At 40.6% G+C, this 26794-nt stretch overlaps 3 protein-coding genes across 11 annotated transcripts in view; all 3 read left to right on the top strand.

Annotated features, from left to right (window-relative positions):
• The window catches only part of mbnl3 (muscleblind-like splicing regulator 3), a 26068-nt gene extending 15647 nt beyond the window's left edge, over positions 1–10421 (top strand). Inside the window, exons 2-8 of one of the 8 annotated variants that reach the window (XM_020594702.1) lie at positions 417–581; positions 1177–1380; positions 1474–1713; positions 2558–2711; positions 5795–5905; positions 7993–8087; positions 9567–9674. In XM_020594702.1, the coding sequence (XP_020450358.1) occupies positions 417–581; positions 1177–1380; positions 1474–1713; positions 2558–2711; positions 5795–5905; positions 7993–8087; positions 9567–9584 (987 nt within the window). In that variant the 3' untranslated portion in view covers positions 9585–9674. Of the gene's footprint in view, positions 1–416; positions 582–1176; positions 1381–1473; positions 1714–2557; positions 2712–3946; positions 4919–5722; positions 5906–7992; positions 8088–9563 lie in introns of those variants that run through there. The other 7 variants (XM_020594712.1, XM_020594692.1, XM_020594739.1 and 4 more) reach the window with 7 other exon arrangements.
• A 7880-nt stretch (positions 10422–18301) lies between these two features.
• Positions 18302–22355, top strand: rap2c (RAP2C, member of RAS oncogene family). Of its 2 annotated transcripts, XR_002274625.1 has the most exons (4): positions 18302–19257; positions 20276–20561; positions 21149–21239; positions 21332–22355. XR_002274625.1 is itself a non-coding variant. In XM_020596339.1 (3 exons), the coding sequence occupies exons 1-2, from the start codon at positions 18985–18987 to the stop codon at positions 20552–20554; spliced, it is 552 nt and encodes a 183-aa protein (XP_020451995.1). In that variant the 5' UTR covers positions 18302–18984; the 3' UTR covers positions 20555–20561; positions 21149–22355. The 2 variants fall into 2 exon arrangements, 1 of the variants encoding a protein (XP_020451995.1); XM_020596339.1 differs by having other exon boundaries at positions 21149–22355.
• Positions 22356–23676: 1321 nt separating this feature from the next.
• The window catches only part of zgc:92907 (ALG13 UDP-N-acetylglucosaminyltransferase subunit), a 12195-nt gene continuing 9077 nt past the window's right edge, over positions 23677–26794 (top strand). Inside the window, exon 1 of the mRNA XM_020596320.1 lies at positions 23677–23878. Within this exon, the coding sequence (XP_020451976.1) occupies positions 23723–23878 (156 nt within the window). The 5' untranslated portion in view covers positions 23677–23722. The remainder of the gene's footprint in view (positions 23879–26794) is intronic.

Genomic DNA, 26794 nt, shown 5'->3' with positions numbered 1-26794 from the left:
CAATTGGAATAAATTTTAACCTCAAATTAAATATGGGTCACGTTTGGAAGAATGCTGATATGAGATATAAAACATAACGCATTGTCTGTTAACAGACAATTTGTTAATGGTTCATTTGTTTTTGTAAATCTGACTGTAAAAGAGTCAGTGCCTCACCAGCTGTCAACCTCACCGCACGTCACTGACAGACACACACCAGGAGTGGAACACAAAAGGAGTTTATTGGAAAACAAAGGTCAGGTTACTGACATGACAGAGCAGTAGGGAGAGACGAGTTAAAAAACAGGAAGCACAGACGCAAACCGTAACATAATGTGCTTTTCCCTGTTATGTGATTTCATCTCCCTTATGTCGTCACTGTAAAGAGTCAGCCCGACTGCCTGCTCTCACATTCATCTCTCCTCTGCCTTCCTCAGGGGCGCTGTGCACGTGAAAACTGTAAATACCTGCACCCACCTCCACACCTGAAAACCCAGCTGGAGATTAACGGGAGGAACAACCTGATCCAGCAGAAGGCAGCAGCAGCCATGTTGGCTCAACAGATGCACTTTATGCTACCTGGAGCACAGCTGCAACCCATAGTGAGTACAAAACTGTGATTGTTCAAGTAATGCAGTGTGTTTAATGTTGCGCCTGTTCTGTGATGTTGTTATTTTCAGTTGCAGAATAATGATTGTGCTGCTGCTCATACCTGCAGATGGAATTTTCTGGCAGAGACTGAATTCTTTTCCAAACATAGTCACTGGATATTTTGACATAAAATGAAATATCCAAAATGATCATTTACTTATTAATGCTATATGGTATTTTATCATATGTTTTGTTCAGAACTCTTGTATATCAAAATCACTTTGGACAGTCACTTTGATTTTGTTCAGCCTCAGTAAAGGCAGAATTGGAAGGCCCATCTAAATCTTACTCAGCCCTTTGTTGAGTAAGTAAATATGAAATTGCTTAAATGTCAAAAGTAATGTAACATTTTATGTATTTTCTGTTGTTTATGTTTTTTAAAATTGTCTTTTCTTCAAAGCTTTAGGTATTGAATTGTTCTCAAGACTCTATAAAACACACAGTATTGGTTAAGTTCCCTCCAAATCGTGTCCTAAAGCTGATGAAAACTCTGCTGTAACTTCTTGTTTAATCAGTCTGGTCTCAGCCATTCTCTGTTTTCCTCAGACAACATTTTCAGCGACGCCCTCCCTGGCAACAAGTCCCAATATGGTGTTCAGTCCATATCTGAGCCACATGGGCCCAGGCATGGGCTTGATGCCTGAGCTGCTGCCCAGTACTCCCCTGCTGGTTCCTGGGAGTCCCACTGGCCTGGCAGCCCTGGGTAATGGCACATCTGCACAAAAGCATGTGCGCACAGATAAGCTGGAGGTATGCAGCTTGCAATCAGTTTTTGTGCTTCTATGTTTGTCTAAAGTATGATAAAAAGTAAATAGTGATCAGCGGTTCCATTGCCCCTGCCAGGTTTGTCGAGAGTTCCAGCGTGGTAACTGCACGCGGGGTGAGAGCGACTGTCGCTACGCTCACCCCCTGGAGGCCAGCATGGTGGATTGCAGTGAGAACTCGGTCATTGTCTGCATGGACTACATCAAGGGCCGCTGCAGCCGAGACAAGTGCAAGTACTTCCATCCCCCGGCTCACCTGCAGGCAAGGATTAAGGCTGCACAGCACCAAGCCATTCAAAACACATCTTCTGCAACCTTGGTGAGTCCATCTCAACACTGAGAACTCTACACATTAGTCAAGGGCTTGAGTATTGTATCTGCTTTTCTATGATATATTTAGAGAAAAACAGGTGTAAGGCAACACTCACCTGCTTAAAAGTTACAGTCAACACAACAATCAAACAGCAGAATATATTTTCTTCTGTGCTTGGATACTGTGTACTGATGTCATGATGGATCAGGGTGTCACTATCTCTCAGCCAGCTTGAAATTTGATAATGTAGTCTGGGGATTATGTTTTTTTCCCCTAAATGTCAGCTACTGTGCTTATGTCTGAGCCTGTATCAGTGAAGCAAGCTACAAGGGCTAGTTCAGGGCTAGGTAATCTGCAGTGCTGGAAAAGAAAAACAGGAAGCACTTTATTAGAAAAAGACAATGTGACCACTATTTATATAGTCTTGATCATGTAAGGATAAATGAGGTTATGGGGACAGTCACAACATGCAATTCTGTGTGTTAAAGATTGCTCGGTTTATAGCAATGTTTTATTAGAGTCATTAAAAAGTAGTTATCCTTCACTGCAGTTTGATGTTTCAGCCCCAGTAATGGATGAAATCATAGCAATCCCACTGTGTTCTTGGCCTGACCTGCATCACTTCAGCTAAGATACTGTACTGCAGTGTCCTCTTGTGGTGCTGAACAGGAACTTCCATGTCAAATGCATACTGGGCCTAAAGAGCACAAAGACAACAGTATATTTACTCTGAGATAACACCAGTACAGTCTTTTTGTTTTTTTACCACAAGGACACATTTGGTAGCTGGCAGGAGCCATTGTTGAATGATAATTTATCTCTTCCTTCCCATGGTTTTCTTCCTGGCCAGGCTCTGCCACAAGGGGCTGTGCAGCCGCTACCGAAGAGGCCGATCTTAGAGAAGAGCAATGGAGCTGCTGCCACTGTCTTCAACCCCAGCGTATTCCACTACCAGCAAGCCCTGGCTAACATGCAGCTCCAGCAACCAGCCTTCATCCCCACTGGTGAGCCTCTACACACATCAGTGACACCAAAAGATTTATCCATCCAGTGTTAACACATGTAGGAACTAAATTATTGGTCATGGACTCACAGAGTGTCATTTAAAACTGCTGTGGGCAGACGAATGCAAGGGAGTTACAGGTGTAACAGTCTCTGTGTGCATGCTGTGTCTGTGCAAGGATTCTCTAAAGTGCAACAGCTTCCCCCATTCTGTCACTGCATGCTTCTCTTCCTTCCGCTGTCTCTTATGTTGCTTGCATGTGATTCACTGGTGCTTGACATGAATTGAGAGTTTTTGAAACAAAATTAGAAAACAGATGTTGCTGTAATAGTACAAACAGAATGAAAAACAGAAGAAACACATCAGGATGCCATTATGTGGAAGTGTTGTTGCATGGTGCATGTGCTTTGGCTGAAAGTAGCAATAAATAAAAGAAAGTAGCAGCTGACAGTGCAAACAAAGAGAGACAGGACAAAGGACATTACCAAAACCAGCCCTGCTCTTACAACCATGTTTAAAGTAACCATGAGATGATTTTCATGTGTTTTTGCACTAAACTGGATGTTTAGTTGTTATATCCAGAGAGTTGATTTGAAAGGTTTAATTAGATTTGAACAATGGGTTGTCTGGAAATGTTTCATCACATTTTAATGGATGAAATTAGTGCTGAGATAATTAATCAGTTAATTGATTTAGGTGGTTGAATTCTTTGTCAGCAATTTTTTAAATCGCGTAATCATTCTGGGTATCTTCTGGGTATCAACAGTGAAAACACCTGTAGTTTGTCTGAACTGTAAAGAAATGGTGGTTAGTGGAAGCTTTGAAGGCAGTCAGACATGAATTATTGATTTGTCACATGCCTGCCTCATATAGCACACAGGTTCACACATACACAAACACAGAGCAAGTACAATATATCTGCTCATGGACATTTAATATGCAGTTTTTCTTCAATTCTTGGTACTTGGGTTTATAATACTGATCAGAGCATCCATGTCTTGTCTCTACATCAGCTGAAAGCAGTTACCTATCAACATCTTGTGTTTGTGACAGCTTCACTGTCACTTGTGTTCCCTGCACTAGCCTTTACCTGCTGTTGCTAGTTACATTTTCAGCTCTTTGTCCTGCTTTTCTTCTCATTTTCTTCTTGCAGTCCTTCTCATCCACTCTCATCCTTTTCTTGTTCCTAGCATGTGTCTATCTATTATGTGACTGTTCTGTATGTGGTACCCTCAGGACACCACAGCTGGGAATCAGCATCTGCGCTGTATGTGGTAATGGACTCTACTGAATGATTAAAGGACAACCTGACCACACTGATTAATGTGTTTTAGCCAGTCAACTACAATTAATATTACTGCCCATTCAATATAATAGACCTGAAGAAAGTTTGGGACTTTTGTCTAACAGTGACAGTGAATGGCTGGTGTGTGTTTTATTGTTTGAAATGTTGGCAGAAAATGCAGGGAACAAGGTGAAACAGTGATGCCTGGCTGAACTCAACCTGAGGTCGTTGCAGTTATGTTGTCAGTGCCCTAGACCCTTAAGCCAACAAGGCACTTTGAAAGAATAGAAAATGTTTTGAAAACTCTCCCTTATGTATCCAAAGAAGCTCTGACATTGAAATTTGGGTTTTGCTGCTGCTGAAAAAAAAATCTGAAGCTTAGAAAATTAAAAATTGGTGGTTGCTTTTATACCTCTGATGTCTCCCTAAGGTCTTCTGAACAAAACAGTAAAAAAAAAAGCTTTAAAAGCAGTCCTTACCCACAATTGCAACCATATGTGACATGGTTGGTACTGTAATGGATAGTAAAGGTGACTAAATGTCTTGGATTACCTCTTTTTGACAAGCGCTAGGTTTCTGTGTGTTGATTTTTATACTGTCAGTTCATTGGTGAACAATAGTATAAAACTGAAGACATTTGCAGGCAATTAGCTTAAAGTGGTCCTTCAGAGTTGTTAGTAGAGACTGTTTCCCCCAGAAATCTTTTCTGGCACAGTGTAAAGAGGACGATAGAGGTTTTGCATGCACACGTTAAAAATTTGGTTATTTATTTCTCACGCAACACCAGACTTTTGGTTGTTAATTTCCATGTAAAGGTCACGTAAAACAAGAAGAGTATTTCAAAATATTTATTGGGCACAAATAACTGTCAAAGCTACTAGTTACTTCACAATCAAAGAGGTTAGAACAAACAATCTTTGTAGATAGATCCACATAATTAAATATATCAAATAATAAAACTATAATAAAATGGTGCAGACTGCAATTTGAGCTGCTCAGCAATTTGAAACAAACAGCTCATTTTCTCATAATGAGCACAGTGTGCATGATTCATTGCTGCACTTAATTTGTCTTGGTGTTGAAAAAAGTTCACTATGGCATCAATGAATAAAAAGCTCTTCCACCGCTCTGGGTCCCAGCTAGATGTTCTTTATGCTTCTATCCACTGGTTAACCTGCAGCTTGCGTTTGACCCATAGCCTGTATACCTGCGTCACCGATGCTTATGCTAACACCGGAGCTCTCACACCTCTCCCCCTTCTGCCACTTCTTGACCTCTCCTGCCATGCCCGTAGGGGAAACACCGCACCCCTCTGGGAGAACATAACAGATTATTGTTTCAGCTACTGAAGAGTATGTGAGTTGAGCTGAGTTAGCTTCACGGCCATTACAAACGTTGTAATGGCCGTAATTTGTCTCAGTGAGTTCATGGCCCCAATGGACAGATACAGCAATATTCAACACCACATAATAATAATGTAACACTACACGTAGGAAAATTTAAAACACACAAAGTGCTATAGATGTAAAAAATAAGCTGAGGTCTGCAACTCAGAGGTTAAACAGATATGAGAGACATTCGTTTTGTTTATTTCATTTCATCATGTCTGTGTGTCGTCACGCTTGCCTTCATGTCCTGTTTGTTTAACGAGTCATGCTTTGTGTTAGCAGTTCATTAATTCATTTCAGCTCTGTGTGAGCATGCCTGGTGTGTGTACATGTGTGCAGGTAGCTCAGGGAAGCAGGATGACGGCCAGCATTTGATGCTCTTGCTGTGAGCCTTCCTCCTGTCTCTTGTAGGGCTTATGAAAAGCCCGGCCCCGCTGGCAGCGGAAGGCCCCTGGGAAAGGAGGGAGTGGAACAGCTGCAGGCAAAACCCCAGCCGCTTCCTGTCAATGCCCGGACTCAGTGGTGAGGGGACCCTATAGGTTATCCCTGCCCAGACCCCACCTGTAATTGAGCTAAGTGTAGAGCATTTCCCAGATTTTGTACAGCTGTGTGATTAAAACTATTGACAACATTTATACTAAAATATCAGAATAATAGATAGTTAACCGATAGTTTTGGATAATTTGCTCATTTTACATGTTTATTTACAAGTCTATTTCATAAATGTAGGAAAATATGTGTGAACCCAATTAAAATCTAGAGCAGTGAGCCAGGCTTCTCATCTGTGATAGTCTGGTGCTGAGGTGTCAACAGTGATTACAGACTAAATACTAATGAAAGATTCAACATATATGAGAATCAGCAAACCTACTGTACCACTACAAAACACACACAAGGTAAACTGCCGCTGTGGAGATCTGAATTTCGTAGATGCTAATTGTAACAGGTTTCCTGAAGATGTGTTGTCGTGTGTGTGTAGTTGTGTGTGTGTGTGTGACAGAACTGCTCTATGCATTTCCTGACTTGTTCTCCATCCATATTGCATTTACCACTGCTGCATGCTGATATATTAACAGCAATTGGGAAAATAAATTTACTGTCATTAAAAGCAGAAACTCAACGATGAGAGACAGAAAACAGTGTTTAATGTGTTTGTTGCTGTTGAACTCAATAAAATAAGTTTACAGGATGTCTTGTGATGATAATATTTTACAACTGTCACGACTGTAGTGCAGCTTTGTAATTTGTGTTTGTTTCATTTGGTCCAATTGGGAATTCTACTCCTGAAAGGTTTTAGCATTGCACCTCCATGATGTTAGATAGATTCAAATTAAAACTGTTCACATTAAAGAAGTAGCGGTCGTGGTATCCTGATGTTTGGTCTCTTATAAGGGATTAGCTCCAACCAAAAACATTATTTCATTAGACCCCATCTACTTGGTAAATGCACACACGTTGCAAAATCCATGCCACCAATTTGTGACACAGGTGTTTTCAACCACTCTGGGTGATTAGACCAGGTGTTGGGTGGAGTTGTGCTGCGCTTGGGAATAATGGGATGTCTAATAAATGATGCATGTGGCCCAGCCAGATGAGGTACACAACGTTACTAGTAGAAGTGTGAGTGAGGTAGCCATCAGACGGTTCTGAAAAGAGGTTTAATTAGGCAACATACATATATGGAACCCCTTTGTGGGTGGACCTGGAGTCTATGGGATCCTGTTCCAACACACACACACACATGCAGTCTTTAGCCCTTAAGTGTGCATTCAGACAACAATAGCTATTAAGCAGGTGGGTCCAATGTCTGAAAAATGCCGAGACAGTTAATTTATCCCACACATGACGCACACAGCTAAGGGTACCAACTATTCACCATGGTCTACAGTCTGCCACACCAGTCCAGCTGTTGGCAGCAGTGCACCTATAAGCTGGTTTTAGGACCAACAGTAATCAGCAGTGTAACTTGTATGACATGCTGGATTCACTGTGAATATTAGTGTTATTTCCAAAACAGTACACAATTGTAGCAGAATCAGTTCTTCATGAGGCTGATAAGAATAATATTGCACATCTGACACTGTCAAGATAAATATATCAAGACCACAAAGGAAATCAAAGATTTTTTTTTTAATATTTTGAGCTTTAAACATTTTATTAGACAAAAGTATTCAAAATGATTATGTCACTACTGTACATAATCAGTATTATCATTTTCAACTTACAGATAATCTACTGTCATGCTATTGCTGAGGCATTACGGGAAAACATTAGTCTTTCTCTTATGGATCATTTGCTCCCTCCATACACATGTTCCGTCCATTGAATACAATTATCAGATACAGTCTGATTACATTGTATGGTCGTGTATTGCCTTGTCTGTTGATTTTGTAACTGGTTGGCTAATTAAATATGCAACTTTCTTTATCTCTTATTTTGTTTGCATGTGTCTTGACACTTGTTCAAAATCATCCTGGCAATATCACTTGACTTGTGCCATGACTTTTTATCCTACACATTTTGCCATGGTAACCATATCATTCCTGTTCCCCCTCCTCCCCGCCCATATCCTCGTCCTGTGTCTTACGTCTGACTCGCCTGAATAAAAGTTCCCATGATGCACGGTGCCACCACCTCCACTGTTTCGTCGGCCTCGACCCCAGTCACCAATGTTCCTTTCGCTGAATCTGCTGCCTCGAATCAGGTTTGCTTCTTCATTTCAGTTCTCTTTTATTTTAGCTCTGTAGATTCTGAGTCACATCCATAGTATTTTTTTCATCAGGTTAAAGTGTCATGTATCATGTTCACATTTCATTTGTCTTCACTTTTAATCTGTTGTAATTTGAGCAAATGAAAACAATTTATTATGAGAGGAATCATAAAATCGGAGACTGTTTTCATCTAAATGTCTTTGATTGGTGTTGAACCATATCATGGCCCACTGTCTGGCTCAGCCTTTATTATTGCTCATGTATATCTATGGACATACAATATGTGCTCCTGCAACCGCAGTGTAATTGGAATATGTTAACTCTCTGTTTTTGTCGAAGTAAATTTACCCCTAAATGTAGCGTTAATCCGCCTTTAATCTCACAAAATGGGAAATGTTATCATAAAAACTCAGTTAAGAGATTATTCTATTTTTTATTGCAATATTTTAAACAGCAAGTTACATACCCAGACATTTGCATCTTTTAAATTCTGCAGCTCTATTTGAAGAGAAGCCGCTTTAGCAGCAACAATTATTATCTTTCATCTTATTGACTCATTCCTATGTTAGACGCAACAATCCCAAAAAGATGCCTTTGTGAAACGAACAACAACCAAAATATTTTTCAGATATATGACATGGTTTATTAGATTATCTACATTTTTAATATTCATTATTAAAAGCCTTTTCATTTTCTATCAATCAACAAAAAGTTGATATACTGTAGTATACAAAGAAGTTTGACTTGTATTCTTTGTCCACTGTGATGTGATATTGATGCTCAGTTGTTCACTTCTAGAATTGATTTATCATTACACTCAAAATGAAGGTCAGTTTTCCTTAGGTGATATATTTAAATTACTGTAACTGAACTCAGAGGTAAAGGATGAAATTTCTTTTACAGTAAACTAGTTCCTTTTGGAGAGGAGATATTATTAATGTCACCAATTACCAGGGTTTGTTTGGTATATTACATTGTATATCACAGTCACCAAAGCATTATGGTTTGGTCAGTATTTCTGTAATTGCATTATTTTACGATGCCCACTTACATGCACTTTCTGCAAATGACATGAGAGCCACAGGTAGAAAAAAAGAGGTATCCTTCAGGATGTTTACGTATTTACTTATAACAAGCAATTTGGTTTTATCATAAAATAGTTTGACACTTGTTTCTGTTTGATTAAAGTCTGATTGAAAATTTGAGGTGAAATCTTCATAATATGACAATTTTTTCAAATGTTGGTTGCTAGCTGCTTTGGTTGTACAGTTGTGACTTATTCAGTGCCCACATCCATGAAGCTTCGGTGCCGACCTGATTACTTGCTTTGGTCGTCAATTTAAACATGAATATTGTCATGTTTAGACTGAATTTTTAAAATATGGAAAATGCTGGCTTCACATTATAAATAATAATGTCCTACTGGAATTCACCAGTCTGCTTCTTTCCCTGCCCTCTCTCTCTTCCAGTAGACCCCTCGGAGCTTCTGACATCTGATCCAGTGGAGTTCCATTGTGTTCCCATGGAAACCCATTTCTGTCCCGTCCCCAAACTGCTGGTGGCGGGTCCAGTGGCACTAAACTCAGTAAGCCTTTCTCGAAACCCCAGTTAAAGTCCCTGAAGCCTGCATACTAGTAGAGTGGTCATCTTTCTGAATGCAGCAAACATGTGCCTCACCTATGGTGCACACTGACTGAGTGGCAATGTGACGATAGTAATGATGACAGTAACGAAGCTGCGATGGTTCATGCAATACAAGCCTGGACATTTTACTGTTGCGTAACGACAGCCATCCTGATGCATACTGACTTGATCAGGCCTTGATCTTACAGCCATACATGCCCACACCTTAAAAGTGCAGCAGACCTGCATAGAAACACACACACACATTGTAGACTGAAATGCCCTTTATGGGTTGGAACCATCACATGAGGCAACCCAACACATTTGACTGTTCCATAGTCAGAAACTCTGAAAGCTCATTCTGAAAATCCAGACCATTTGAGTGGCAAACAGACCTGCTGCCAGTCCACAACTGCTACGTGTTGTCAAAAGAGTGTTTCATATCATGTCATGTTAATGTTTCAAGATGGCTACAAATGTGCCATTTGTGTTGTACCTTAACTACCATTCAGTTGGTTCTCCTGGTCTCATCTCGCCTGTTGAAGTGTCACTGAGTTTCTTTGTTTGTGCCTTTGATTTATCTACTTAGCTGCAGAGGAGACTTTGTTTCCCCAAATCATTCAAAAACACTTAAAGTGCCCATGGCATGCTCATTTTGCTTGTTTCCAGCCATTTAATGTTTAATCTTGGGTACCTCTAGATTAGCTTGGCACCCCTCATAACTACAAATAGTCTGTAATTTTTTCAGAATGATAAATCCAAGGAGCCTTACCCTTAAGTCCCACCCAGCAGTGAAAACATCACTCCATTTCCAAGTAGCTCCAAGGTCGGTAAATCCGCTGTGTCTTCCCCCACACGACCACATACAGTCCCAAAGTAGTGAAATTAATTCCAACAGGTAGCATAGCGCCTACAATAACAACATGGGTCATTAATCCGCTGGTTAACCAACAACACATCACATGCATAATGAGCTCACCATTGGGGGGGGCTTCACTGCCCGGCTGCTTGTAGGTTAGACCCTGTCAGGTAAAACAGTGGGTCCCTGTATAGGAACATTCCCGCACATGCCGTAACCTCAGGCCCTGTATTTTTCTCCACATCCTCTGGTCACAGTGCAGCAGCAGGAGGAGGGAAAATATATATCTACAAAACCAGGCGCAGTTGAAAGATTCTGCTTTTGCAGTGGCACTGGTGGATGTTTTTTTTATTTATTTATTGATTTTGTTTTTAATAAGCTTTATTGAAAACATACTTAAGAAACAAGGCAAAATAAAATTTTGCCAGCATGGTGGGGCCACCTGTGGGTGTTAGGCAAGCTCACATAAACGCGCAACGGCCTGGATTTTATGCCCACTCAAGAAGATCCTTAATCTATCATGTAATACTTCATTTTGGTAGACAAAAAGTCTTGTGAGCGAGAGTTTGTGAGACGTGTATAAACCGAGTTGCTTCTGCATAGAAATACGAGAACATACAGTATGTTCACAAACTTTTTTGAGCTTTAGGTCACGTCTAAGATGATACTTTGTAGATAAGTCAAAAAACAAGGAAAAGCGTGCCATGGGCCCTTTAAAGATGTTGTTTGCAATTAAAGGCAATATCTGTTGTTACAAAAATACTAGCCTATAGTTCTTGTTGTTAGAAAGTCTAATGATTCCAGGGATCACAACTTTATATCGATTTATAAAGTTTAGTATGATTTGGATCAATTTTTGTCCCCCAGTTTCATAGTCAGTGTTTGGTACTTGTTGGATAATAGCAGAAAATGAGACATAATGCAACAACCCTAAAAAGAAAACAACAATGAATTGACAGAGTGACATAAAATTAAGATTCAATCACTTTTGCACTAAAGGAGCTGAGTTGGGAGAGTTTTAAGATTGTGGCGTTTAATTTCTTGATTTAGAAACAAACTGCCTTATAGTAGGTGAGCTCTGGTTCTCTATGTGAAGGCCTATCTCGACCAGTCACAGGCCAGACAGCTGAAATTACTACAGCTGTTGAATCTGAGTGATGAAGTATCTTGAGTCATGATGTTGGATCAGAGGTTTGTTTCTTGATGGAGCCATGTTCACTTTTACAACCAAGTCTTGACCTGATTTCCTGTGGTTTTCTTACCTGAAACTGACACTAAATGTTACTAGTCAGGGTCAGATGTAAGATGACAGACTTTTATAATTGGCACTACTTGAACTTTTACACCTGATGTCAGAGATGGAAGCTGTATTTGTTTCCTGATGCTGTGCCTGAAGTCTGTGTATGCCATGTGGTGGTATATGCAAGAAGCTGCCCCATTAAATGCAATACCTGAATAATTCCTCCAAATAAATGTCTCCCTCTCAAATGCAGAGACGTGTTTTTAAAAGGCAGTTTGTTTGTGTAATCGTTTTCTGTTATGTGGCTTCTGGATTGATTAAGTGGCGCAAAATGTTTATGTTTTATGGCTCTTCAGGGAGAAAGCTCAGAACTTGAAAACATCCTGTCTAACTTTAAAATGTGTCGTCTTTTCTACTGATGTGTCCTTTTTGTCAAAAGTCATCAGCTGCAGCCACAGCTGTTAGGATGAAAACTGAGTTGTAGTCAGGAAATGGAAGAAAAGAAAAAAATCACCCATTTTGATGTCTGATGCCCAAAAAATTACAAACCAGTAGGAATTTTTGGTTTTCAAATGTATGTGAGGAATTGCTCTGTAGGTGTGTAAAAATGGAAGGTAACAGCTTTGGAAAGTGGGCTGAAATCACTTATATCCAAATTAAAATGTGCCTCTTCAAGTCTCCTCAAACCACCACTGTCAATAGCCTGTACGAGCAGACCAGTGCTCAAAGATGGATGCGTCATTTGGTATATTATTATAACAGTAAACCACATCTGTACTAGTTTTTTCTCTGAGACAGCTGTGCTGTCATGTTGTTATTGTAAAGAAATAAATCAGTGAGTTTTGTGCATACTTAAGTCTATTGAAAGAGACAATTTAAAACACTTATTTGGTTAGATGTACATGCAGCAGATATTACATTTCCCAGTAAACATTATTCATATTAAATAATGTAATTGTGTTGTGAATGTATCTTATGCAAAAACTCACATGCCCGTTTAAGAGACCGGCATGTTTAAATGTAATGATTCACTATATAAATGCTATTTCTGAGGTCACATAGGTACCACACCGATACTGTGTTAAGACGTTAAAGTATGTGTATTCTTATATAGATTTATATTTAATGTTAGTGGGTGGTGTCACTACTTTTGGAAATATCTTTCCCGCTCAGAAAAGGTAGAGCAGAGTTGTACTTTTAAAGTACAAATGTAGACTGTACAGGTACATTACAGTACCACTTCTTGCTAGTCAGTTTTTGTAACCCAACTGTCGAAAGTACTCCAAATGCTCAACCTGGACCTGTAAACAATGGTATAATCATATAGAGAAAATTGCTACAAAGTTTTTGGCATAGTTTTTTCCTTTTCATGTGATGTTTATGGATTTGACCAGTTCTACCCTGTACTGCAGTCCTTGTTTCTACTAACTCCCACTCTTGGTCCGCGGAGGCTGTATTCAAAGTAACAGTGTGGACGTACCATCCAGTAAGAGTTGCTAGTACTGTGACAAGTATATAGTTCCTCACCAGCTTCCCACCACTGATTGTATAAAAGCTGGACAGCCCAACAACCCCCAGAAGGGAAACAAACACAAATTGATCGCCCCCTGGGGGCCAGTTACAGTATGGATCATAAATCCCGTGCCCTCGATATTAGTGGATGGGACATGAGCCTCACTAAAACCTAAAAAGTGCAAATGAAATAAAAATCTTCCCGGAGGTGATTTCTGTCACTTTGGTAGATATTATCACACTATTGTGTGTACAGTGGCCATCTATCTGGTAAGGTTGTGCTAAACAAGTTATTTGATTATATAAAAGAGGTGTAGTTTGGATGATTTGACAGCTTTGATGGCAGCCCAATATGTCATTCAACCAATTGGTCGCTACTGCACAGAATCTGGTTGCCAAGATGGCAGCCGCCATATTCATGATATTTTAGCTTCACTTTTAGAGGGAAGTGTTGATGTGTTGTTCATATTTATATACAGTCAGTGCTTCCCACCCATGAACACTGCCATATGGGTTCAACTGGGGTATTTATTTTCTTTCTAAGGTGAGAAGATGAATACTGCTGACATGTCTGAGTGTGAAATGTGAAACCAGTTAGCTTAGCATAAAAACTGGAAGCAGGGGGAAACAGCTAGCCTGGAGTTAAAAAATACACATGAATAATTCGATTCAATTTCATTTCAATTCAGCTTTATTTGTATATTGCCAAATCACAACAAAACTCATCTGAGGACACTTTACAAAATAAGGTCCTTACTATTATTATTATTATTGTAGAGGAAAAACCCCTTGAGCAAGTACTTGGTGACAGTGGGGAAGAAAAACTCCCTTTCATGGAAGAAACCTCAGACAGACCCCGGCTCTTGGTGGGCGGCCTTCTGCCTCGACCGGTTGGGTATAATATAACCTGTAATGCTCGTTAAATAGCACATTGCGTCATGTTTGCTTCATCAGTACGCAGTACACACTCTTACTGTTTCCAGCCCACAGGGAGGTTGTCAGGTGACCAGCAGTGTAGCTGGAGACCCTCTGAGTGGATGGAGAAACTGTTGTTCATTAAGAGATAGTTATAGACTCAACTGTCATTTTGACATTTGAGTTTGTGTATGAATTAAACACACAAGATAAACTGTGTTAATGAATTAGATCTGATAATATATCACCCAGTTGTGTCGACCAATTTATTGGTCTAGCTCTACTTTGGACAGAGCCACGCTAGCTTTTTTACCCAGTTCTATGTTAAGCTAAGCTAACTGTCTCCTGGTTCAAGCTACATAGTATTTACCATACGGACATGAAAAAAAGAAAGCTAATAAGCATGGTTTCTAAAAATGCTGAAATATTTATCTAGACTGTCATTTACTTTTTATCTACTATACATGGTGGATAGGCACATACAGTAGCCTGATTCATGCTTGAGATGAAAGATAACTTCTAGCTATACAGAAACATACTTTTCATTTACCTGTGTCTGAGTGTTGAGTATTTTCTCAAGTCTTAGAAAAGGTTAGATAGAAATGTTCCTCTACTGCTTGATAAAACTGATGTTCAGAATATCCAAACAACTTGTCTACATCTTAGAGCTGTGAAAGTCCAGCTTTGTCCAGATAAAAAGTCCCCTACTTTGTGAATACGTGATTAAATTGTGCCTCTCGAGGGCATATGAATATTTAAGTACATTTATGCATACGTATTGATGCACAAGAGCATGTTGGTTAGGGGAACTGCAGTGTAACACAAGAATAATTACTTTTAACTCTTTCCTTTTCTCATTCTCTTGTACTTGATTTCCTTTAGGCCTTGCTGTATTTTTCCCATATAGTCATGAGTCATAACTTTGGAATATGCAAAATGCTCTGATCATTGTGTCCAGTGACCAGATCCTTTAGCATGTGGACAGTTAGTTCAGTCCTGAACCAGATGTCTGTTTCCTGGCACACAAACAAAGGGCCTTAATTCTCGATCACTGTATAAAGATGTGATAGCTGTGTATGAAAATGACATGTAGTAATGGTAAGTTAAGCCTTTTTTATCTGATGTAAAAAAAAAACAGCATGAAAAACTAATTTATACATAGTTAATAGTTTGTATAGACCAACAAGAAAAATATACAATATGAAAATCATTTGTATACAATGATGGAGTCATTGTTAATGGTAATAGTTGATGTTGCTATGGCAACAAAATGACAACATGGCTACCTTTCTATTATCCTAATTGTGAATTTTATCACATTAATTGAAATAGCATACAACACTAACTTATTCAAAAGGGAATGTCTAAATAGTTGGTCTTGTTACTGTGATGTGATTAATATTTTGTATGGAAAACTTAAGTCCTTGTAATATCCAAAGGTCCTTAGGGGAAATCAGGTGTTTATTTTGTTTTGTTTATTTGACCTAATTGTTTTTGTTTGTTTTGTTCTTGTACCTGGCGTTTTTGAAAAACAAGAAGGTTGTTGGCTTTTTAAGCAAACACCTATCTGTCAGGGAGGTAAAGAGGCTTTTGGACTAACTGAAAGATCTTTGTCTTTTCTGTAAAATCAAACAAGTCAGTGATTCTCACTGCTCACCTCCTGCTTGCAGACTGGGTGGCCCTCGCTCAGTCACTGTGGAGGTGCAAGCTTTCATTAGTGAGCTGGTTCAGTTTTGGACAAAAGTGGTCCAGAAGTCTGTGTCTGCCCAGCTGTGCTGGGTGATATTGATCCTTGCTGAGGTGTATATGAATGTGTGATGTTCACCTTATTTGCACTTATGTACATAACTATGTCAAAATACTCAATTTATTTTGAATAAATATAGATAAAAGAGTTGATTAAAAATCATATCAATGTATTGTTAATGATAGGTTTCTCATTTTATTACAGTATAAAACGTTTGCTTTAAGGCATGTGTCCTTTTCTTTTTTTTGCTAGAGCCCTGTTCCTTAGGAAGCATGACATAGTTGTAAATTATTAGTAGTTTGCTTGAAAGAAAAACTTTTTTTTCTGTTCATTTCCTGAGAGGTTTTTTGCTCAACAGCATCAGACCCTGATATCAAACACTAGAGGTGGATTAAAAGAAATAGTCTGGAATACCTGTACTTAACCTGTACTAACCTTGTTCTTTAATGCTCATCATGAGTTCCCAAATGAAGGTGCACTTTCTCCCTCCACTAATGCACCAAACTAAAGCACAGAGCAGCTCCACCTGGAGGCTAAATGCAGTCAGAAAAAAAGAGGAGCAGATATGAAAATCAGACTATAGAAGGACATGGATGTGAGATGTCCTCACAAGATATTAGGTTCATGTTGATTTCTGTCATTTTGTGAAATGGATTTTTTTACTGCCTTGTTGTCATTATCCAAAACAACAAAAATCTGAATTCTCCTCAGGATTTTATTCAAAATTGCAAACAGTTTGGCTTTCCAATGTTACTCCCGCAGCAGCAGCAACATCCCTACACAACTCTGTTCCTCCAAATTTGGACACGTGATGCTTTTCAATTGCTCTTAAAGCCAGAGATTTTGTTGCCATGGCACTTGTCCTAGTGGTGGATTGACTGAGTCATCCTGATGAACTGGTTCACAGCCTTCCAAGTGTTGAATATTGACTTTGAAGCATCTGTGTGTCTGTACGACTTGTACCCAAAACTCACCAAAGCTTCTCTACTGTGACTCACCAGCTCTCATCATCACTGTTGTCTTTACTGAGGTCTTCACATACTCTGGGTTTCTAGTGATCAATAAGTGAACAAGATTGTGATTTTGTTTTGACATGGATTTATTGTTTCAGTTATTTTAAAATGGTTGAGTTGTAATTGTGCCTTTATCATCTACAGTTTTCCCTTTACATGTTACATTTAAAGTGACGTCAAGCACCATGTGTTGAGTGTGTGTAAAACCTATCTATTTAAAATCCTTTGCTTGTGAGCCATTATTAAATTGGGTACAGTCACAAAATGAATAGCAACCTGTGGGAAGTGATGAGGGCTGAACACTGTTCAGGACTAAGCCATATGAAAAACCCTCTCTGACACTGTAGGACAGACTTAAAAGCGACGCCTGTTTCTTAGTCACCTATTGTTTCACTCTGTTTTCTGCTTGTGGTGCTTGTATATGCGACTGTGCTACATGCCAGTTTCTTTTGCAGTGTATAGCTATTAAGAGTAAGTTAATGTGCCTATGATGAGTTCTGCTATTTCTGTTTGACCTTTAATAAAACATAATTGTGATCCCTTTGGAGTGTGTTTTGTTGTTCATTATTTTTTTGCGTCACCTTTAAAGAGACTAACATTTATGTTATGCATTGCAAAGATTTTATATGTATGTGACTGGAATATATTTATATGAATGGAGGTTAAATTAACAGGCTTGGATGTCTGGCTTGGAAGTCCTGGATGTCTCATGAACACAGAGTTGCAGTATATTAAAATATGGCATAAGAAAGTATATTTCTAGTCAGGTAAACCAAGCTGTTTTGGACATTACTTGTAAAACACACATGGACCAACGCCTATATCAAACTATCGTAGAAAGTTTAGCTTATTTAGGCCTTTGCATGTTTGCATATCAAACCAAAGTTATTTTTCACAAAACTTTTGTAATTTTTTAAAGATCTTTTCCAAGCATTAATATGTTAAAAGGAAAGACAAAAAATGAATCATATCAACCCTAACATATTAAAATGTTATAAAGTAACATAAACGATTCAAACCTATAATCCGGTCATTTGCACATGCCAAAATTACGGTTTAATCAAATTCTATTTTTAGTTAATTAAATAAAACGTAACATTGCATTACCATTTGAAGAGAGGCTCATTTTAATGTTTGTTTGCTGCAGTGACTGCATTTACAAAACATGCAATTTGCCCAGGGTTGCACAAAATTTGCATACAACTGTTATATAGATCTTTATTGCAAAACCTGTAAAGCTTTGTCCAGTTGTGTAGCTGTAGAAAAAGTCTTTTATTCTGAAACAATCACACCGGACGTCTTGGTGCTCTGTGCGGAAGCGATATTGGTAGCTACCGGAAATCAGTTTGAGGAAAAAGATTTTCTTTCGGTTATTAAACCTGTCCAGCACATATACTAGAGCAGCAACAAACTGTAGCCAATTAACCCTCGGATTCAAGTATTAAATCTAAGGTTTGTCTGTCGATAATACGCCCGGGTGCCGAGGCGGAACCAGAACCAGAACTAGACGTACGGACAGAGCCAGCGCTGCATTTTGCGACACCGGCGGGCTGGTGTTTGTGTGCCGGAATTGGCATGCTGCTGATAGGGAGAGTGTAATGTATGGCCGTGACTTGTTGTCTATAGCTGGACAGCATGTTCGCTGACGAGTCCCCAGTACTTGTGGTTCATTAGGTCGGATGTAACTAAAGGTTTGAGGCTGGAGCATGGCACAGCGTGAATTTAGCCAGACGGGAGGTAGCCTTAGCGCTAGCTAACACCTGAGCTAACGGACATTAACTTTTACTCGCTATCCAACTAGACAACGTAAGAAAAGTATGAGCGGTAGACCTGGGCTTATATGAATGATATGAGTTTACATCGCTTACAATTTGTCAGTTCCCCAGTTAGCTCGTTTAAAGGTCTGATAAATGTTTTTGGAGCGAGTATAGCGGTGTAGCTAAGTCGTTAGCTGCTAAGTTAGCCTGCCTCAACCGCCCCCATGAAAGAGTACAAAGTTGTCGTGCTGGGCAGCGGCGGCGTAGGCAAATCTGCACTCACCGTCCAGTTTGTCACTGGCACCTTCATCGAGAAGTACGACCCGACCATCGAAGACTTCTACCGGAAGGAGATCGAGGTGGACTCGTCGCCCTCTGTGCTGGAGATCCTGGACACGGCGGGGACTGAGCAGTTCGCCTCCATGAGAGATCTGTACATAAAGAACGGACAGGGGTTCATCCTGGTCTACAGCCTGGTCAACCAGCAGTCATTCCAGGTACCCGGTGTGCAGCTCACCTTACACATCTGAAAGCACTCACACCTGCGAACGGTTCAGGGCGTCTGAACGCTCTGTTGGGTTGCAAGTTATGCGTACATATGTGCTGGTAATCAAAGCCATTTACCGTCCCATTTTAAATGACTTAAATCAATGCAGTTCAGTTAAGTTGTATTTATATCGCGCCAAATCACAGCAAAAATCATGTCAAGGGACTTTATATAGCAAGGTCTAAACCATTATTATTATTAGTAGTAGTAGTATTTTCACCTGGCAATTATTGTTTCTATCAGTTGTTGGGTTGTAAAATGTCAAAAGGATAGTTGGGAAAAAAAATCTCAATCACAACTTCATTGAGTCTTCTAATGTTTTGTTTTGTCCTACTAAAGTCCAACTTGTATTACACAGGGCAAAAATAGGAAACAAATCCTGCCATTTGAGAAGCTGGATCATAATAGTTGTTGATTGATTAGGCAACAGTGTCAAATATTTGCTGTATATAGTTTCTCAGTGTGAGGATTTGATGAATTTCTTTGTCACATATGATAGTAAACTGAATATCTTTTGATTTTGGAGTGAATGTCAAACAAAAACAATTTCAATACATCATCATGAGCTGTAGTGGATTGTACCAGCCCTTTACTCTCTTCTCACAAACAAAAAGGATTAATTAATGAAAGTAATCTTTAAATAAATCAATAATAAACATAATTGGTTTCAGACCTAGAACTGACAAAAAATTGTGATGTATTGCATATATGAGTGTCTGCACTTATGTGTATGCACTTCCTTTTTGCATTGTATTGTGGGAAAGAGGTTTACATCAACACCACATTAAGTATTCATAGTGACTTTTTTGTTTATTCTTGTGTTTTTACTTTTCCATAATTTAACAAACAATATGTAGTGTTTAGGTGGGACACAACAATAGTGTCATGCTCATTTTTGTCCCTTATAGATAGCCTTATTGTTTTCATGAGAAACTATGCTCTCATGCTTCTCTCTTTACATCTTTCAGGACATCAGACCGATGCGAGACCAAATAGTACGAGTGAAGCGTTTCGAGAAGGTGCCGTTGATCCTGGTCGGGAACAAAGTCGACCTAGAGTCTGAGCGAGAGGTTGCCGGGTCAGACGGAAGAGCTTTGGCTCAAGAGTGGGGCTGCCCTTTTATTGAAACTTCAGCCAAGAGCAAGACCATGGTGGATGAGCTGTTTGCAGAGATTGTCCGTCAGATGAATTATTCCGCACTGCCAGAGAAGCAGGAACAGTGCTGCACAGCCTGCGTGGTACAGTGAGGAAGAGGTACGAGTGCTGTGATTACCATACCCTCTAGTACTGTTGCATACTTGGGCCATGCTATGCAGTTTACAAGGACAGCACAGTTGGCCGCTCACTAATTTTAAAAAATGTGATAATATGTCCCTGCACAGCCTGTGTAAAAATGGTTCACAAGCTGAGGAGAAATGTGACACACTGATGACCGTGTGGCGTTTCAAAGCAGCGTGAGGGAGAGGAGAGATTTACTTCGAAGTGAGAAAGATGAGTGGGTGCTGCTGCTCGTCACAAACCGTTGGTTTAGCTTGTTATGATAAGATCACAGCAAATATGTGGCACAAAGGACACAACTGTCTGAGCAGCTCGGGGCTGAGAGAGGAAAAGGCCCTTAATGAAGCAGATAGTCCTGTGAGCTGCACCGTAGAAAGAGGAAAATGTAACATCCTGAAGAAGAAAATATGTTCCAAAACAGGAAGTTCACTTTAGTCTTTGTGAGACATGTTGCCTGTGTTAACCACTGCCAAAGCAGATACACTTTCTTTCCTGTTTTACCCCTTTAAACCTGTCATATTAATTTGCTTGGTATTATTCTCTCTCTTTTTTTTTTTTTATAGATGCACAATTTGTTTGGATCATCACAAGCATTTTGATGAACCTGGAGACAACCTAACATTTGCCCTACTGACAAAAAACTTACCGCAGCTGGTAAGTTTCTGTTCACAATGATGGTTTTCAGTCTGTCTCAGAGCATCTGACCGGAAAGACGTCAGTCTTATTTTTGATATTGCAACTTTTAGAAGACATTTCTGCTGCAACCTTAACGGCCTTTGCGATGACCCAGAATGGAGTCAGACAGACAGACAGACGGACTTATAAGAACGGCCACCTGTGAATTTAAGTCTTTTTTGTTTTCCTTTCACCCAGAAGTATCCCTAAAATAATAAGCAGGAGTGTTTGTGAGATCGCAGCTTCTTTTTTCAAGCTGCTTTAATCACTATAATATATTTTATGTTTACTTGTATTATGTATTTCATAATATTTGAAACATTTTGACTTTTAAGTGTGCATACTTTGACCAGTTTGCTGCCCAGGTATACTGCTTGCTTTATTTTGAAAATCTTGTCTAAAATATTTCTTCTAACTGACATAAACTACAGCAAGATGTACCCTACAGGATGTACTACTATGTAGATTGTTATCACTGTAGCCACCAACCCACTCTGGTGCACTGCAGTTCAAGAATTTACTATTTTTATTAGCACAGTAGCCTCAAACAGCTAAACACATCTGAGAACATGCATGCTCAAAACAGAAAATGTTCTGCTAAAGCCACATGAGGTAATATGGAAGAGTTGTTTTTGTTTTGTCTTTTTTTTTTGCCTGAATTCTGTCAAAGTCTCGTGACAAGGCATGAATCACATGGACACAGGTCTTCCATTTTCAGTTTTCTTCAGGATCCTATGTAGGGGAATGATTTTGGAATGACAAAAGGAAGCTCACAGTGCATATTTGTGTTTGACTACATGCTGTATGTTGCTTTAAATCCGAGAGATGCTGATTTGTTATCACTTAACTCCCGCTGTAGTGTGGATTGGTCAAAGCTCTGGCACAGTTAATAAGATTTAACTTTATATTTTTCTTTTTCTTATAGTAAGCTATTTATTAAAATCTAATGACCTGGGTAGTGTGTTTTAAACATTTAATTTTTTTACTAGTTTTTACTTTTTGTGACTTTTCAGGATTTATAGCATTTTTTTGTTGGGTTTTGTTTATTGAAGCTGAGAATTTAACAGAGCCTTAAATAATTTCTCTTGCACACTGGTCTCTTGTTTCTTTTTATTTTCAAAGATAAACCCTATCATCATAATTTCATAATAAACGTGCTAGCCTTCATGCTTTTGTCATAACACACAGTTACGGTATCATTTTTGATTTACGCACAACTGCTTTTGTGTGATCAACGTGAGGTTTCGTCCTGCTGACTTCCATCTGATAATTTCTAATTTTGGCTTCTGGAAACTGGTAACAAAATGTGGAACAAAACATAGTCTCAGAAGCACATCAAGGAGTTAACATTAGCTCCACCTTTACCAGCTGCAGCATTAAATTGATGACTACAATAATATGTTATTAATTATAAGTTCAGTAGTAAACTCTACAGTGTGTTTGTAATCTGTCACCATAAAGTCAAGCACACAGTACAGACTACACAGAGCAGCTTAATCATATTTTGCCTAGGGCTCCAAGACCCAACCAGACATATTACCTGGCTCTAGATGTGTTGTGCCAGGTAGTTTGTGAGATCCCATTAGCTTCAACAAAGCAGGTGCTAGTCTTTTGACCAACTGCAAAAACAATAACAATAAAAACATGCAGCAAGTCTGTATCAAACCAATAATTAAATAATAATCAGATGTATGGTAAGGTGTTTAAATGCCACAGTATATTTCCCAATATGGCGGCAACTGTGTTTCAGTGGGTAGAGCAGTTGTCTCCCAACCAGAGGGTTGGAGGTTCGAATCACGCTGCCTGTAGTCCACATGTCGAAGTGTCCTTGGGCAAGACACTGAACCCCCAAGTTGCGCCCGATGGTTAGAGCTATCAGTGTGAGTTGGTGCCACACATGGCTGCCTCGGTTCTGTACTGGAAACAAATTCTTTGTGTGTGTAACATACTTGGCCAAATAAAGGTGATTATCCTGATTATTATCCTGAAGTACTTGAGGTAGCATAACATTCTCTGCAATTATTAAACTCTTTTTAAAACAGTTTTACTTCCTGATCTCACTGTTGTAGGCTTTACTATTTATCTGTGCAATCTAGACATTGTGCCCTGTGTGCTGTTTGCATGTTTGAATCATGAATAATGATGCACTCTGATCATCATCTACAATTATTAATGAAAAAGAACAAATTTGTTTATCTTCAGGGACATTAGATTTTTATTATATTGTAACTAAGTCATGTTGCTTTATAATTCATGTCGTACTGTGTAGAGAATTAGCTCAGAAGCATTACCACAGAGATTAAAGGTGTAGTGATGCATTACAACAAGCTGTAAATTGGTATTTGTCCTCATTGCGATCTCAGACTGATGTATAAAACAGTTACCCCTCCAGGCCCAGAGGTGGCAGCACGACATCTTTACATCCGGGCATCAGCGCTGGAGCGGAAAGAGCTGATGGATCTATGGAAGGTGTTGTAAACTGCAGTGTGTTTAAAATACCGAACAACAAAGCTGAGGACATCTTTGCTAGAGCAGATATGAAGACGGTGTTCGTAACTGTTGGCACTACGAAGTTTGATGAACTGATTGAAAACGTCACATCTAAAGAGGCCGTTCAGGTGAGTGAAGTTAACTCCAGGTTAGCGTTAACCTTCATTTATGCCACAGAAGTGAACTGTCAGTTTCCTTAATAACGGTGGTGATGGAAGTACTCAGATTCTTTGCTTAAGTAAAGTTAGCAATACCACAGTGTACAATACTGTATTACATGTAAGAGTCCTGTATCCAAAACATTAAAGCTGCATTAGCCAACTTCGCCCTATAATTTTCGACCGTTAAGGGCAAAGTGAAAGTCAAAACAAACTCCAGCAGTATCCCGTCTTCTGCAGTGTTATCCCCGACACAAAACTTAATTTGCTAATGTAGGAAAACGTTGTGGTTTCTGCTAATTGGACAAGAAAACAGTAACGTCGCAGTCATTAGAAATGACTGCAACTTACAGCCAAATTAAACACAATAGTGGAAAGTAACCAGTACTTTTATTCACGTGCTGTGCTTAAATACACTTCTGAGATGTATATCTTTTATTTGAGTATGTCTTTTTAAAGTGAGAACTTGTGACTATAATAAGTTATTCTATTTCGTATAGGCTTCGCCCTCTAAGAGCTGTCGCTATTGGGTTTACCTCTCGCGCATGCGCAGCCCTGAAGACATTCTTTCGTGCCCTGCACTGGGCTATCCCCAAACAGGTCTGCTGCGATGGCATAACTACCACTGTGACCAGCGCCTTCTTTTTCTTCAGCAGTCTAAAAAGAAACATAATGGGTAATTACATTCCCTCTTATCAATGGCTAAGAGCCGTTCCTCACTGCAAGACTCCAGCACCGCGCAGCCGTCACCGTGTGCCCAGGCTGCCATTCTGGCTTCATAATATGTTGACACACCGAGCCGACTCTCTCCCCCCAAGCCTGCCTCTTGGTGCTTGCTTGGCCACAGCAGAGAAGCGCCAGGCGGAGGTGACAATGTCAGCGGCTAGGCTAAGCTAACCAAACCACGGTGACGGTCCCTTTGCGTGTGCCCCCATGGACTTCTCGGCGTAAGTGGGCCCGAGTCCAGTGATTCACTCCCTGCCATCTTTGGCTCCCCCAGCTCTCCCTCGATCCATTGGTTGACATGGATGCCGGCAGAACGAGCCTCCTCCGGCTCAGCTGCTTGCTCCCGCTACCGGTTAGCCTCTGGCTTTCGGGACTCTGCTGCGCATTCTGCGGAGATCATCAAAGGCGGCAGAACGCGAGGGCATTAATCTCTCCCGCCGGCTGCCCCGCTTCCCCCCATCGGACATGATGGGTGACTTCTACAGACGAAGCTGCGGAGCTAGCACTCCCCGCCTGGCCAACTCTGCTTCCCGCTGTTTCCGCAGCTGGCCCCAAGCACATCCTTTATCTTGCTTCCCAGGCAATGTTTTTTGGCAGCAGGCGGGCCACTCATCCACGCAGGGAACCAGGTCACTACCCGCTCCTGGACCGCGTTCATTAACGCACATCCAAGGCAGGTGCAGACTAACAATGTGACAAAAAGAAAAAGCCTGAGTGGGGCGCTCATTTTATGAGTTCTCTCCACAACGGAGGACGCAGCCCGCACTTGGACTCTCTTAGCATGAAAGCAAGGCTGTCACCCGCCAGGCAAGAAGTCCTGTCATCCCTCCTGCAGCACGTTGTTCCCCACATGAGAGTAACGGCTCTGTCATGCTTTTACTGGTAACAATGGTGAGTGCGGATCACGAGGTGGACCTCAGCCCAACAAGTGGAGGCTGAATCCGTCCCTCATTCAGACACTGTGGGACAGGTTTGGCCGAATGGTGGCAGACCTGTTCGCAGTACACGGGAACACGCAGTGCCACCTCTGGTTCTCACTGAACATTCAAGATGAACGGCTGCGCATCCTCCTGATACCCCTGGAGGACACAAGCTCAGCTTGGTTCCCAACCATGATTCAGCTGCTGGCAAGAGAGCCTTGGCAGCTCCCCAGGTGTGATCCAACGGCTCCCCAATGCTAGGTCAACGGCTGTGGGCCTGGCCCCTGAACGGGAGTGACTGGAGAGTCATTATGCCGGAGCCGTCTTACGCTGCAAATGGTCAGTTTTTCAACACTGGTGCATGGAGAGGGGCACAGCTCCCACTTCCTGCCCACTATCTCAAGTGCTGATTTTTCTACAGACCCTGGTAGATAGAAACCTGCTCTGTTTACTCTGAAAGAGTATGCCACTGCCATCTCCTCATGCCATGAAGGTTTTGGTGAGCGAACTGTTTGCGCACACCCACTGGTGAAACTTTCTCAGGGGTGTAGGCAAAGGCCTGTGATGTGTTCAGTGGGATTTACTTCTGGTTTTACATGTGCTCAGGGAATCCCCCTTTGAGCCCATAACACAAATCTCTCTCAAATATTTTTCTCTGGAAACAGCATTTCTCTTAGCCCTAACTTCGGCTAAGCGATTGGGCGATCTGTGCGGACTGTCTGTCTCACTGGTGTGCCTTCTCATATGTGAAGACAGCCTATGTGTCGAAAATAATATCGTCTTTTTGATCCAGAGTCATTAACTGCATAGGTTCTTTCCTCCGCCCCACAGAGATGAGTCAGAGAAAGAACTTCATGTTCTCTGTCTGGTGCCCGCGCTGTCCCATTACGTGGCACGCACGGCAGCTGTCAGACAGACACAACTGTTTTTTCATTACAGGAAACATTCTCTTGGACAGCCTTTAACCAAACCATGGCTGTCTCACTGTTTGAGGCTATCACACAGGCTTACATGTCAGCTGGGTGTGATCCCCCACCTGACATCAGAGCCCACTCCACAAGGGCTATTGCATTCTCCACTGCCCTCTTTAGAGGCATGGCGGTGGAGGACATCTGCACGGCAGCCTCATGGGCCTCTCTGTGTCCTTTGACCCGATTCTGCCTTCGGGACGCATCTGAGTTTCCACTGGCTTACTCGGTCCCGATATCGCACAACCACCACCGAGCACTGATTCCACACG

Source organism: Monopterus albus, unplaced genomic scaffold (genome assembly GCF_001952655.1).
Source record: "Monopterus albus unplaced genomic scaffold, M_albus_1.0 scaffold2.1, whole genome shotgun sequence".
Lineage (NCBI taxonomy): Eukaryota > Metazoa > Chordata > Actinopteri > Synbranchiformes > Synbranchidae > Monopterus > Monopterus albus.
Note: the sequence above shows the minus strand (reverse complement) of the source record. Positions and strands in the feature narration are given on the sequence as shown.

Excerpts from the sequence above, each read along its gene's own strand:
- rap2c (XM_020596339.1), top strand. The coding sequence starts at position 18,985 with ATGAAAGAGTACAAAGTTGTCGTGCTGGGCAGCGGCGGCGTAGGCAAA. Across the intron at positions 19,258-20,275 it reads TCAACCAGCAGTCATTCCAG|GACATCAGACCGATGCGAGA; the intron begins GTACCCGGTGTG and ends TACATCTTTCAG.